This window comes from Macaca thibetana, chromosome 5, assembly GCF_024542745.1.
Source record: "Macaca thibetana thibetana isolate TM-01 chromosome 5, ASM2454274v1, whole genome shotgun sequence".
NCBI classification, from domain to species: domain Eukaryota; kingdom Metazoa; phylum Chordata; class Mammalia; order Primates; family Cercopithecidae; genus Macaca; species Macaca thibetana.
In genome coordinates, this window is record NC_065582.1 from 105,736,256 (window position 1) to 105,751,293 (window position 15,038).

Below are 15,038 nucleotides of genomic sequence, written 5' to 3' on the forward strand. Positions count from 1 at the left end.
TATAAATTAAGTAAATGGGGACTCACTGGCAGATTTTGAGCAGAGCAATGAAATCTTACTTAGATGTTTAAAGTTTCGATTTAGTCGCTTTACTAAAAACAGACTATAGAGTTACTTAGGATGGGTGAAAACAGGGAGGCCAGTTAGGAGGTTGCAGCAATTATCTAGGCAAGAGGTAATAGTAACTTAGACCAAGATGATGGTGTGGAGATACTGAGAAGTCGGATACCAGATATATTTCAGAAGGTAAGCCTATAGCCTATCTTGATGGATTGGATGTAGATTGTAGAGGAAAAAGCAGTTAAGGGTGAATCCAAGGTTTTTGTTCTGATCAACTGAACCAGAATGATGGTTTTGTCATTTACAGAGGTGGAAAAGACCATAAGGAGGAGTGGTTATTGGAGGAAGAAGACCAAGAGTTCAGTGTAGAACATAATAAAAATGAGATGCCTATTGGACATGCAAGTGGGAAATTTGAGTAGGAAGTTGGCTGTATGGATCTGGAGTAGAAGGGAAGAGTATGGTTTGGAGATAATGAATTTAGGATAATCAGTGTTTACATATTATTTAAATGAAACTACAAAATGGAATAAAGAGGTAAGTATTGATGGAGAAGTGGTAAGAGACAGCCTTGGGGCACTCCCTTGTATGTCAGGAAAATAAGCATTAACTAGTAAGAGGAGACCAATAAGGAGGAATGATGAATGAAGTAGGAAAAAAACCCACTGTATGTCTTGAAAACAATGTGTTTCAAGAAGGAGAAATATCAGCTGTCAAATATCAAATCCAATTGATTGGTAAAGAAAATAAAGACTAAGAATGACCATTGGATTTTATTCATGGTCTTTGGTGATCCTGACCAGGATCATTTTCATTTGTATAAAATGAAGTTAAAAGACTTTGTAATGGATTCAAGAAAGAGTGGGAGGAAAAGAATTAGAAAATATGGGCACTTTTTGGAAAACTATTTTCTTTCTTTGGGGGCCAGAGAAATGGGACAGTATCTGGAAGGAAATGTGGGATCAGAGAGTTTTTTTTCAAAACAAAAAAAACCCAGCATATTGGCTGGCCACTGTGGCTCATGCCTGTAATCTGAGCACTTTGGGAGGCTGAGATGGGCAGATCTGTTGAGGTCAGGAGTTTGATACCAGCCCGGCCAATGTGGCGAAACACCATCTCTACTAAAAATATAAAAATACAAAAATTGCAACGCACACCTGTAGTTCAGGCTACTCAGGAGGCTGAGGCAGGAGAGTCACTTGAACCGAGGAGGTAGAGGTTGCAGTGAGCCAAGATCGCGCCACTGCACTCCAGTCTTGGCGACAGAGTGAGACACTGTCTAAAAAATAATAATACTTACAGCATTTTGTGTATTTATGGGAATGAGTTACTGCATGAGAAATTGATGATGTAAGACAGGGAAGTTGTAGAGCAATGTCATTTAATAAAGCCAAAGGAATGAGATGTAATACGCAAGTGGAGGAGTTGCCCTTAAGTAGAAGCATGGACCATTCATTCGTAAGAACAGGAGGGAAGGCAGGATACAGAGCACCAGTGCAGATGGGTAGGTGGATAATGGAGTGGGAATAATTGAAAGTTCTCTTCTGTTTGCTTTCATTTTTCGCAGCAAAATAATATGCAAACTTATTTGGTGAGAGTGAGGCTGTTGGAAATAAGAGACCATTGGAAGGTAGCATTGAGTGAGAAGAAAAGAGGTCTGAAATAGGTTTTTGGAGCTCTGTGAATAAACTAGGTGAAGGGAGTAGCTGGGCAGCTGGAGTGAAGTGTGGGGTCAAGAGAAGCCTTTTTTTCAAGATGAGAGAATTACAGTATTTTTATATGCTGATGGGAATGAGTGACACAGAGAAACTGTACAGTACTACTTCCTTATCTGGGTTTCGCTTTCCTTGGTTTCAATTACCTGTAGTATGTTACAATAAGATATTTTGAGAGAGACCACATTCATATAACTTTTATTATAGTAGATTGTTTTTAGATTGGTGCAAAAGTAATTGCGGTTTGGGACCGTGAAATTTAAATCATAACTAGGCTCAAACACATCTTTATTAATCAAAATAGGAACTATTACAATCATATTTTTTGCCAATGAGAAATAAGTTTCTTTATTCCTGTAGTGTAAAAATCCGTGCTTTGGGATTTGACAAAACTCTTGGAAAGCATTTTCTGTATCCCACTGATTGTGAAAGCGTTTTCCCTGCAAAAAGATGCTGTTGAGATGCTTGAAGAAGTGGTAGTTGGTTGGCAGGAGGTCAGATGAATATGGTGGATGAGGCAAAACTTTGTTGTCCCATTCATTCAACTTTTGAAGCATTGGTTGTGCAACATGTGGTTGGGCATTGTTGTGGAGGAGAATTGGGCTCTTTCTATTGACCAATGCCAGCTGCAGGCATTGCAGTTTTTGGTGCATCTCATCGATTTGCTGAGCATACTTCTTAGATGAAGTGGTTGTGCCGGTATTCAGAAAGCTGTAGTGGATTAGACTGTCAGCAGACCACCAAACAGTGACCATGATTCTTTTCTGGTGCAAGTTTGGCTTTGGGAAGTGCTTTGGAGCTGCTTCTCTGTCTAGCCACTGAACTGGTCATCTCCAGTCATTGTATAAAATCCACTTTTCATTGCATATCACAATCCGATAGAGAAATGGTTCATCGTTGTTGCGTAGAGTAAGACAACACTTCATGAGGATGATTTTTTTGATTTTCGGTTAGCTTATGAGGCACCCACTTACTGAGCTTTTTAACCTTTCTGATTTGCTTAAAATGCCAAAGGACCACAGAATGGTTGTTGAGTTCTTCGACAGCTTCTTGTGTAGTTGTAAGAGGATCAGCTTCGATGATTGTTCTCAGTTGATCGTTGTCAACTTCCAATGGCCAGCCAAGGTTCTCGTCTCCTTTGTAAAACTTGTGGAACTACCACTGCACTGTATGTTCATTAGCAATTCCTGGGCCAAGTGTGTTGTTGATGTTGTGAGTTGTCTCCGCTGCTTTATGACCCATTTTGAACTTGAATAAGAAAGTTACTCGAATTTGCTTTTTGTCTAACATCATTTCCATAGTCTAAACGTAAAATAAACAGCAAGTAATAAGTCATTAGCAGAAAAATAAATAAATAAATAAAGCGAGAAATGCCCATTAAAATGATGTGTAACATAGCCACTTATTTCAGAATGTATTCCAGTACCAAACTGCAGATCCCAACAGTTCAAAAACCGCAATTACTTTTTCACTCACCTAATATAATTGTTCTCTTTTATTATTCTTGTTAATTTCTTACTGTGTTTAATTATAAATTAAATTTTATAGGCATGTATTTATAGAAAAAACATTGTACATATTGAGTTCAGTACCATCTTCAGTTTCAGGTATCCACTGGAGGTCTTAGGATATATCCTCCACTGAGCGTCTTAGAATATATCCCCCAAGAATAAGGGGGGGACTGCTGTATATTTTCAACTTTTCTCGAGATTAATGGCCATGGGTTTAAAATAAGACAAGCCAGCTGCTTTTTGGATGTTTCTGTTACTCTTTTCAGGTATATGAGTGTTCATGCAGATGAGCTAGAGTTGGATTTAACAGAAGTTATGTATCAGGCAATTATAAAAAAGGAATAAAGGAGACAGGTACATGAGCGTTTACTTGAGAGAGTTACTGTAATGATGGGCCATTGGCTAAGAAGAGATGGAGGGCAAATATAGGTAAGGGAAAGCTGAAAGGAGGTAAAGAAAGGATGGAAAAATTAGCAGGGCTTTCACTAGTAAACCAAAAATGAATAATTACCACTGCTACCTATAGAAGTTACCTACGTTGTCCATACTGTCACTTTTGTACGTAAAGGCCAGTAGCCACAACTCATTAGGGAAGTTTGTTTTCTGGACTCCATTTGATAAAAAGGATACTTTTCAGTCATTGTGAAATATTTCCCATAACAATATTTGTTTTTGTTTTATTCATTATATTTATGGAGATTGGATAGACATCTTTGAAAGTAAAATTGTATTGACTTTAGGGAGAAAACAGTAAATGTTATTCATTAAGACATAATACAGGACGCACAGTAGATGTTTAAGACTAACAAGCTGTACTAGTGACCTAAGCACTGTATTTCCATTGTTGAAAATCTTAGATTGCCTTATTAGTGTATAGATGAGTATTGATATGCTTGCACAGAACTTTTAAAAATATTTTTTCATGCTTTATCAATAGAAATGCTGGGTTTCCAACTTTTTGTACTACCCAGCAAATTGGCATTAAGTAAAATTTTATATTTAATATATCGGAATACTTTGCTTAATCTTTAGAAGTTTTCATCTTTTTGTGAAATAAATACAGAAAAGTGGCATATCAGAAATGTACATCTTGGTTAAATTTTTATAAACTAAACATACTTTTGTAAATCAGGATGTAGACTGATACGTTTTCATTACCCCCGAAGGTCCCCATTATGCCTCCTTCATTTGTTGTTGTCATTTAAAAAAAAGTTTTATTTTGACAAAAATTTAAACTTAACAAAGAATTGCAAAAAAAGTACAAATAACTTCCATATACTGTTATCCAGATTTTCCAGTTAATAACATTTTGTCATATTTGCATCATAATTTCTCAAAAACATTGTTCTTACTGAGCCATTTGAATGTTAATTGTAGGCATCATGCCCCTTTACTCTTAAGTACTTAAGCATGTATTTCCTGAGAACCAGGACATTCTGTTAGATAATCACATGGCACAGTTATCAAAGGCAGAAAATCTAATAGTGAATCAGTACTTTCATCTAATTGCAGGCTATAAATTTTGCAAGTTATCCCAATATGCTTTATGGCAATCTTTCTTCCTGGATTTAGGACTTAATCCAGTTTCTCGCATTAAATTTAACTATTTTATCATTTTGTTGTTCTTAAATCTGGATCAGCTTCTTAGCTTTTCTTTGTATTTCTTAACACTGAATTTTAGAAGAGTACAATCTAGTTGTTGAGTAGATTGTTCTTGGGTTTGCCTGATATTTTCTCATGATTAGATTCAGGTTTTGCTTTTTGGGCAGGAATACTATGTAAGTGATGATGTACTCTTCTCAGTGTATTGGCTTGGAGATACATGATGTCGGTTTGTCATGTTATTTTATTAGTAATGATAATTCTAATGACTTCGTTGTGGTGGTGTCCTTTGGGTTTCTGCACTGCAAAGTTACTATTTTTTCCTTTGTATTTAATAAGTAATTTATGGAAAGACTAAACTTGTTCCTCTTCAAACTTTTTAGGGATTTTAGCTCCAGTGATAATATTTTCTTTAGTCAGTTATTACTGTAATGGCTGCAAAATAGTGATTATGTAACTCTTATTTCTCTTAACATTTATTAGTTGGCATTCTACTTTAAAAATGAGCTTTCCCACTCCACCACTTATCACTTAGACTCATAAATTCTTATTTTATGTGTGAGAAAGTATGTATGTGTGGCTTACAAATATAGCTTATTTGTATACATGGTGTTTAAACCATATGTATGATTTATATATACTGAAATTCATTTTGATGTTCAAATTGTTCCTCTTCAAAGTTGCTCCGTGACCTTTTGATACGTCTCCACCGTTTTTTTTTTTTTTTTAAGGTTGTTTTTATAGTTTGGCATTACCAGGATGTTCCAGGCTTATCTTGTAGTTTCCCTGTTTCTTCCTTAGAAGCAGCCATTTTCAAAGGCACTCTGATTCCTTTTAGTGGGGAATGGTAATTAAAAAACAAGTTCAGGGTGCTAGCTGTGCCCATTATACTAGGGCACCCTTATTTCCAGGCCTTTTCAGCACTCAGAGCTAGGAAAGAATTAGCATTTTCAAGATGAAATGGCCATGTGTGTTTTTTAAAATACATTTTAGTCATGAAACCATCATGTTTCTTTTACTTCCATTTGAACATCACAGGATTCTTATTCCTGTTTCCCTTTCCCTATTCCATGTTGCATCTCCTTTCCCCCCCCCCCCCCAAAGAACCTGGCTCCCAGAATCTTGAAATACACATATAACACATTCAGAACTTTTACTGTTATAAGAAAACCTATTCAGTAGAGTTTAGGATTTGTTTACAGTTTTTTCTTTGTCTCTTTTTAAGCTAAGGGTATATAGTTCGAATATTGGGTTCAGAAGTTTCCTACAGAGTTGTTTTATTAATAATTTAAAATATATAATTTGGTTCACTGTATCTGTTTGTATGCAGTTTTAGCATTTGTTTTTCCTTCCACATTCACTGATTTATTTTTTGCATACGTTAAAACATCTGACAGTTCCAAAGGCAAGAGTATCCAAAGATATATAGAAACTTGTCACACCTTTCTCTGTTTCTTTTATTCCTGTCAGAACAGATTTCATTTAGTTTCTGGTTTATTTTTCCTGTTTCTTTTTACATAAACAAGCAGATGCATAAACATGTATATCTGTCCTTTTGCTTTGAAAGAGCATCTTATTAGTTCTGTAAAGTATTGGCAGTAGTGCACATATCTGAACTTTTTATGAAGTATGTCAACAGGGATAAAATTAACTTTTTTGGGAACTTTGAAAGAGTTATTTTGAAATGGATTTTTTATAAAAATAGTACAGGTTTTTATGAAACACGTCAGAGTGTTGCTGTTAACTGGTCGCACTAACAATACTTATATTCATTGTTGAAGAATATAGGGAAAGAAATACCAAAATTTTGAATAAGATTTTGTAAAACTGCAAAAATTAATGTTAAGAATTCATAGAGGCACAGAAATGTATTTTTTAAATAATGTATTGTAACCTGATGTAAATCCTTAGTTCTTTTCTCATTTCTACATTGACATCATACTATGTTGAAGAATATTTCTAAAAATATTCTAGAGTTAATAAAGTGTTGATAGCACATCTATATTTAAATACGTAGTACCACAGCAAGTAGTTTATATGACTTGAGAATGATATTGTAGGAACATACTAAAAGACTTTAGAAAAAGCATGTCAAGAAAAAAAAAAAAAAACAGAACAAGGGGGGTCAGAGACAACAATATGTAAGAAAAAACATAGAAAATTTATCTCACCAGAAACAGCACCTCTTCTCAGTCTCAGACAAGTACTGCCTCCAGAAAAGCCAATTCAAGCGTTGGGAAGTGGCAGGATCGATATGGGAGGGCCGAATCACCTGATCTAAGGTAAGGCTATTTTTAAACATTGGATACTCCCTGATGTGTAGATCATCAATGTTGTTTTGCCTTAATAGTAAGATAATAAATTTTGACTGTACCATATTTTTACCCTCCAAATTACGCTTTTTCAGGGTACAGTTGTAGGTTTTTTAGTTATCTTATAAATCAAGACCCAGCACTTGTCTTGCCACCCATCTTTCTGGCCGTTTATAATATTTAATGAATTACATTGAACCATGCTAATGGATGCTCAGTAATTTTTTTTTTCCTCCTCCTTGCTGCAGGTTAATTCTTTCTCACACCACATCCCATTTTTAAAAAATTCCCAGGTGCTTTTCACTACTTACCGAATAAAACCTAACATTCTGAGCCAGTATTTACATTCGGACCCGTAAAATTTGACTCTACTGAATCTTTCCAATCTATACCCTACTATAGTGCAAAAACCTGTGATATCATTAAGTGGACATAGTAGCTGCCCTGGAATATGCTATTTCCTTTATTGTTGTTACGCTTTTGTTAATGATCTACCCTCCATTGAATTTTGGTTTGTGTTCTGAATCTTAAATTTACAAAGCATACAACCTTGAATGGATATTATAATTTCTCCGAGCCTGAAAATTGAAATAATAACTTCATCTTTAAGGGATGCAATGAGAAGCAACTATGTTCCAATATGAAAGTACATTACCTACAGCGATCAATCTGAGAGATTGCTTTCATAACCTGACTTCAAAATGCAGACCAGAATACTTCCCTAATTTATCATTTGAGGTTTTAAATAATTATGGTATACAAGGGGTAATTTTGTTTTTGTTTTGCTTTTGTTAGAGAATTTTAAGCAATTTACCTGGTTAGCTCAATGCTATATAAATATATTTACAATTGTTTTAATTTAAAAACTTAAAAAATACAAATGTAAATTGTGATCAGATACCTTTGATCATAGCACCTAAAAGAAAAGGGAGGAAACACTACCAAAATTTGATTTTCTTACGTTTCATTTTCTGTACAGTCCTAATTATATATTCCACATGAGTTGTAAGTATTTCCTATTAGGAAAGAAGCTTAGTCATTCTTAAAAGTGGATATACATCTCAAAGTAAGAATATCTACATTGTAAGTCTAGTAACTAATGTAGATAAAAATATATTACCTGCATTCTTAGAATAGTGTCAGTTGCATTTGTTGCTTTAGTAGGTTAAGGAAAGTTTTCATCTTATTATTTTGAAAGTACTCGTTGATTTTTTTATCTATGTATTATGTAATATTGATTTGTCTTTGAACACTAAAAATCTACTTGAAAAACCAATAGAAATTTCAAGAGTTATTTTAAATAAAGGTTAGATCTGACAAGTGTAGAATGAAGTGTATGAGTCTTTTCACATTCAACATCTCCGTGGAACCTAAAAGTTCATAATCGTACTAATACAATTTCTGTATAAAAACTAACTCGATTATTGCATAGAGAAACACTTGGATTTATATTTAACCTGGCAGTGTGCACGGCCTATTTACTGAACCTAAAAGGGCCAGACAACAAGATCTTATAAACTTATCATGCTATTGATAAAGAAATTTAAACTTACAACTGTTTTATTGCATAAGTATTGGACTTGGATTTTAGGTTTCGTTTTGTCAGTAACTACCTGTGTGAATTAAGGAAAGTTTCCTAACATGCCTATGCCTCCATTAAATTGTAACATAGTAGAGTTATACGGTGTAATTTGGAAAGCCTCTTCAAACCTGAAATTCTTTATTTTTTGACTAGTCCCTGGTTTACAAGGGAAACTAGTCCTTGGTTTACAATGGAAAAAGAGATTTGAGAAATTAGAGAATTTGCCCAAATTCACAGCTAGTTAAGAGGCAAAACCAGAACTAGAATACCTGCTTTTCTGGCTTGTAGTACCGATAGTTCAGGCAAGTCCACTTTCATAGACAAAGGCATAGAAATACTTAAAATAGGCCAGGCATGGTGACTCACACATGTAATTCCAGCACTTTGGGAGACCGAGGCAGGTGGATCACTTGAGGTCAGGAATTCAAGACCAGCCTGTCCAACGTGGTGAAACCCTGTCTCTACTAAAAATACAAAAATTAGCCAGACGTGGTGGTGGGCACCTGTAATCCCAGATACTCAGGAGGTTGAGGCGGGATAATCACTTGAACCCCAGAGGTGGAGGTTGCGTGAGCCAAGATCACACCCCTGCACACCAGCCTGGATGACAGAGTGAGACCCTGTCTCAAAAAAGAAAAAAAACAAATACTTAAAATATGTTATTTTCAATGTAATTTTAAACTTTTTTTTTGTTTCTTTGGCTTTGTTGTTTTAACATCTGAAATTCCTTTTATATCAGCTATTTGACTTAGAATGTTTTATTTTAAATTGTTTTACTTTAGATATAATACTTTATTTTTGGACATCAGATGGCTAATTTATAGCGAAAATATCGGTTCCCATATCTGAAAGAGATACATCTCAGTGCTTTATCTTTAGCAACTCCATCTATACCTACTTCTCTCTAAAAAAGATGCTTTGGAAACAAAAAAAACTCCTCACTTTGACTTCGTAATTAGTCTCAAGGAATATATGTGGAAGGAAATTTGAGGCTGTATTTTCATTATGTGTTTTGTGCTTTAGAAAATTCCAAAAGTAGGCTGGGTGTGGTGGCTTATGCCTGTAATCCCAGCACTTTGGGAGGCCAAGGCAGACGGATCACCTGAGGTCGGGAGTTGGAGACCAGCCTGACCAACATGGAGAAACCTCGTCTCTACTAAAAATACAAAAATTAGCTGGGCCTGGTGGCACTTGCCTGTAATCCCAGCTACTCGAGAGGCTGAGGCAGGAGAATCACTTGAACCTGGGAGGCAGAGGTTGCAGTGAGCTGAGACTGCGCCATTGCACTCCAGCCTGGGCAACAAGAGTGAAACTCTGTCTCGAAAAGAAAAAAGAAAATTCCAAAAACAGATAACCTGGATAAAAGCTACTTTTTCTGTTTTTAAACACACACACACACACACACGCACGCACACACACGCGCGTGCTCTCTCTCTTTCTCTCTCTCTCCCCCCCCCCGCTCTCCCCCTCCCTCCCCCTCTCTCTGTACCCCCCTCTCTCTCTTTCTCAGCAGGCTACTTTTCCTCTTAAAATACACACACACATTCTCTCACTCTCACTCTCTGGTAGTGTAAGAAAAACTAGATTCCAGCTCTTGTAGTTAATGTAACTGACAAGTGTAGAGTTTGAGGCATTGCTTAAATGTTTGTAAAGAGCAAGTAAATAATGATTAAGATCTTTTTTTCGTAAGTTATTTGGGCTGGGCGCTGTGGCTCATTGCCTGTAATCTTGGCACTTTGGGAGGCTGAGGTGGGTGGATCACTTGAGCTCAGGAGTTTGAGAGCAGCATAGGCAACATGGCAAAACCCCGACTCTACCAAAAATACAAAAATTAGTTGGGCATGGTGGTGTGCACCTGTGGACCCAGCTACTTGGGAGTATAAGGTGGGAGGATTACTGGACAGGTGAGGCTGCAGTGAGCTGTGATCGTGCCACTGCGTTCCAGCCTGGGTGACGGAGCAAGACCTGGTCTCTAAATAAAAAAATATATAAATAACAGTTACTGTATTTTAAGTTGTGGCCTTATCATATGCTAGTGACTATTAATTTGCATAATATGGTGTTTTTCCAACTTTAACAGTATTCTTCAAGCCAAATCTATAAGTGTTTTTCAAACTATAACAGTATTCTTCAAGCTAAATCTGTCTGTATTAACAATGGCATTTTATTGGTATAAGTTTGCTTTATAAATTCAAATTTTAACTCTTGTAAAACTAATTAGAAGAATGAAGCAGTTTTAGTGAGTGTAGGAAATTGAAACTGGTAGTATGGATAATTGCTGTAAACATATCCTAATGCACAGTTTGTTTTTTTATTTTGTTTCTATTTTTTGTTACCAAGTTCTGTTCCTCTTAATTTTCAAGTGATAGTTTATTTTTCTTAAGCTTATGTTCCTATATTAGAATGCTTTTTAACTGATTCATACTCTTGAATGAATAGTAAAAATTGCTTTTCAACGTTAAATCACAAATACAAAATGCACGTATTTCTTATATTAAACACAATACTTATAATAAAACTGAATGTTAAATGAACATTATATCTAAGAATGACCTCTTCCTCTGACTATCTCCTTTTATGTCTTGATGAGACACTGTACTGAAAAGATGTGCCTGTACCTCGGGGCATTTGATCAAGTGCTCTGAATGCATGTTGCTATAGTGTGTAGTTTGTAAGATTTTATGTTATTGGACATATGAAGGCCTTTGTGGTTGTTAGTTTGTTTTTTTAAGTTTCTTGTAGAGCTGTGTCTTTTCCTATCATTGATACATTTAAAAGCATGAAATTAAGCATAAATATGGAAGATAGAGCTTTATTCCAAGCTCTATACAAAAGTGAGTAAACTTGTTTGCACTTTTAAACACATTCGTGTCCTCCAGTGAGTAAAATTTGGGCCTATTTCACCTTTAAACATTCAAGGTTTTTTGTTGTTTTAAATAGGGCTTAAAAATTGACATTTTAAAAATTCAGACCCCAGGAAATTAGTATGCTAAGCACTGTTGAAGAAGAAGGGAAGGGGTTTGAAGTTGGTTATGCTAAGCCTGAATCCTGGTGCTGCCACTTTATAATGCAAAAGAGCCTCTTTCCACATATATGAAAATGAAACTAATTGGACGTGTACTTTACTTTATTTTTTCAAGACAGAGTCTCACTGTTTCCCAGGTTGAGTGTAGCGGTGGGATCGTGGCTCCCTGCAAACTCGAACTACCAGGCTCAAGCAGTCCTCCCACCTCAGCCTCCCGAGTAGCTGGGACTACAGGCATGCACACCATGCTCGGCTAATTTTTTATTTTTTGTAGAGATGAGGTCTCACTATGTTGCTCAGACTGATCTCTCCTGAACTGAAGTGATTCTTCTGCCTCGGCCTCCCAAACCCCCAGATCCCCAAATCACACCTGAGATTACAGGTGTGAGCCACTATGCCGGCCCATATACCTTAAATGTGATGTACTTGTAAGGATTAAATCAGTTCTGAGCTGTGAAAGCACCTATTTCAGGGCTTGAAAGATAAATCGGCCTGGCGTGATGGCTCATGCCCATAATCCGAGCACTTTGGGAGGCTGAGGCAGGCGGATCACCTGAGGTCAGGAGTTCAAGACCAGCCTGACCAACATGGAGAAACTCCGTCTCTACTAAAAAAAAATAAAAAAAATAGCTGGGCATGGTGGCATGTGCCTGTAATCCCAGCTACTCGGGAGGCTGAGGTAGGAGAATCACTTGAACCCAGGAGGAGGTGGTTGCGGTGAGCCGAGATCGTGCCATTGCACTCCAAGCTGGACAACAATAGTGAAACTCCATCTCAAAAAAAAAAAAAAAAAAAAGATAAATCAGACACTCAGTGAGTGTCAGATCTCCTCTTTTATCAAGGGCTTTATCAGTCTCTTTAAATATAGTACCGATAGAAAATAAATTGTATGTCTAGAAAAGTGTTTTGAATTCTGTGATTTTTATTTTAGACTGGGTTCTTTTTGTGGACGGGATTTTTCATTAATAAATTGTTACTCGAACATTAGAATATATTTTCTTTATAAATCATGTATATACTATAGAGAAAATTATTCTTGTGCTTGTGAAAGTAAAACGTACACACAGGTATAGAAACAGTACCATGTCAGACCAGTCATGTTGCCCAGGCTGATCTTGAATTCCTGGGCTCAAGTACCACAAAACTAAAAGATCAGTAGAAAAATATGTAATCAATGATATTCTTACCTTGGTGGATGTGACTTTAAATTTTTTGTGAAATAGTTAAATATTAATTTAACTACTTTAAAAGTTCTTTCTGGAGGGAACAAAATGTCTAGCAGTCTCTTGAACATGCCCTTAAATGTGTAGTCTTCAACTTTGACTATATTGGAATTACCTAGGAAGCTTCAAAAAAGTGTTGATGCTTGGGTCCCAGAAATGTTATTTTAAATAGTTTGGTGTACACCCTGAGCATCAGGATTTTGATATGCAGGCACGGTTGAGAACCACTGATTTAGAGACTTGATTCTGGGTTGGCATAAAGATTAAAATCAAATGATAGCTAGGCACCTACAGTTTTGAAGTAAAATGATAGATGTAGTTAATGGGAACTGATATTTGCATAGCATTTTACAGCCTCATAGTCTTTTTCTTTATGTGCTTCTCATTTGATTTACATTTTCTGCCTCTTTGAATGTCTTTTGGTTGGTAACCACTATCAAAGGTGCATGATGCTTCTGTTGCAAGCAGTTGGATAGGTAATATATTTGCTAAGTAGAAATTGTGCACATATCTGCCCCCCCTCCATCTTTTCTCTCTGCTCATAGTTGTCCCTGCATCTGAAATGTTTTACCTTCCCATCCTGTGTGCCTAAATCCATCCTATATGTCTTTTAAGGCTCATCTCTTTCCTAAAGTTGCTTAAAAGATGCTACACAATTTCCATGCAGAATTGTTTACAGCAATCTATTTGCTTATGTGACCTGAATTAAATGTCATAACAAGTGCACCTCTTTTCAAGTTGGGAATATGAGGTAGCCACATTCTAGGCTTTTTCTCAGAGAATGGACCTTTGAACTGTTTGCTGCCCAGCTCTTACTAGAAGCCCTTCTGTGAGAAAACATTCATAGATGTCTACATTGATATGTGATTCATCCATTCTTTTACAATATGGTTATGAACTTTCAAGCAATATTTCAAGCAAAATAATTTGAAAATTTGCTATAAACTCTGGACTTTTGCCTGAAAATTACATGTATACATATGTATTTATTTAGAAATCAGGGACGTCCTGATTCTTTAGAGAACCATGTAGCTAGTTAAGAACTTGAACTATTCTCAAAAGCACAGATTATTAGATCAAGCCTGACTATTAAGAGGGCTAGATATGCAGACCACGTTGTTTTGCTTCCCCTAATTAAATTGCTTTTCTTGAATTGGGCATTGTTGTGCTTTACTCCGCGTTAAAGAGCATTTTGAGAAACAGCTCTGTAGAATTCCATTTTTTTTGGTAGGAATATTGGAGAGTTTATTTCCGTATTTTTGAAAACATGAGATTGCAGTCCATTAGTGGGTTGTGAAACAATTTGGTGGTCCCAACTATTATTTCTTGTTTTTGTATTATTTTGCTTTTTTCCTATGCTATATTTAAATATTAATAAAATCACATTTTATCATAATGTCACTGTTTTTCCTTTTTTAAGTATTGTTTCATGAACCTTTTTTAGTTTTTAATGTAATGTGGGTACTGGTACTGTATTGCTGTGTAAAATGTACTTCTTACTGTGTTTTGGAGTCTTGTACTCATTTTCTCTTAGACTCAGAGGAGAATTTTTTTCGTTTGTTCTCGTTTGTAAAATGACAGTAATGAGAGTTGCTACCTTATGGGTTTATCATGAAGACTAAAAATATATAAAGTCTTTAAAACAGTGCTTACCTTGCACATAGTAAGTGCTCCATAAATACTAGCTGTCATTACCGGGAAAAACAATCTTAGAGCAAAAGCTTTGTTTTAATCTTATGCACATTAAAGACATTTGTTATTAATGATGTCCTTTGCTTTGGCTGCCAAGAAAAAGCAGCTGAGATTTTTTTTTTTTTTTTTTTTTTTTTGAGACAGGCTCTTGTTTTGTTGCCCAGTCTGGAGTGCAGTGGCGCAATCAACAGTTTACTGCATCCTTCATCTCCTGGGCTCAAGCAGTCCTCTCACCTAAGCCCTCTGAACAGCTGGGACCACAGGCATGTGCTCCTATGCCTGGCTAAAATTTTAAATTATTTGTAGACACAGAGTC

General features: G+C 36.0%; 2 protein-coding genes across 25 annotated transcripts in view; both read left to right on the plus strand.

The window, feature by feature from the left end:
- Positions 1 to 15,038, plus strand: part of LOC126954756 (60S ribosomal protein L14-like) — a 1,186,913-nt gene that overhangs the window by 570,623 nt on the left and 601,252 nt on the right. The window lies entirely within an intron of this gene.
- FIP1L1 (factor interacting with PAPOLA and CPSF1) overlaps positions 1 to 15,038 on the plus strand; it is a 76,110-nt gene that overhangs the window by 26,440 nt on the left and 34,632 nt on the right. For 13 of the 24 annotated variants that reach the window (XM_050790573.1, XM_050790574.1, XM_050790576.1 and 10 more), the window contains one exon: positions 7,063 to 7,170. The exons of the other annotated variants lie outside the window; for them this stretch is intronic. In XM_050790573.1, the coding sequence (XP_050646530.1) occupies positions 7,063 to 7,170 (108 nt within the window). The remainder of the gene's footprint in view (positions 1 to 7,062; positions 7,171 to 15,038) is intronic. 24 annotated transcript variants of the gene reach the window in all.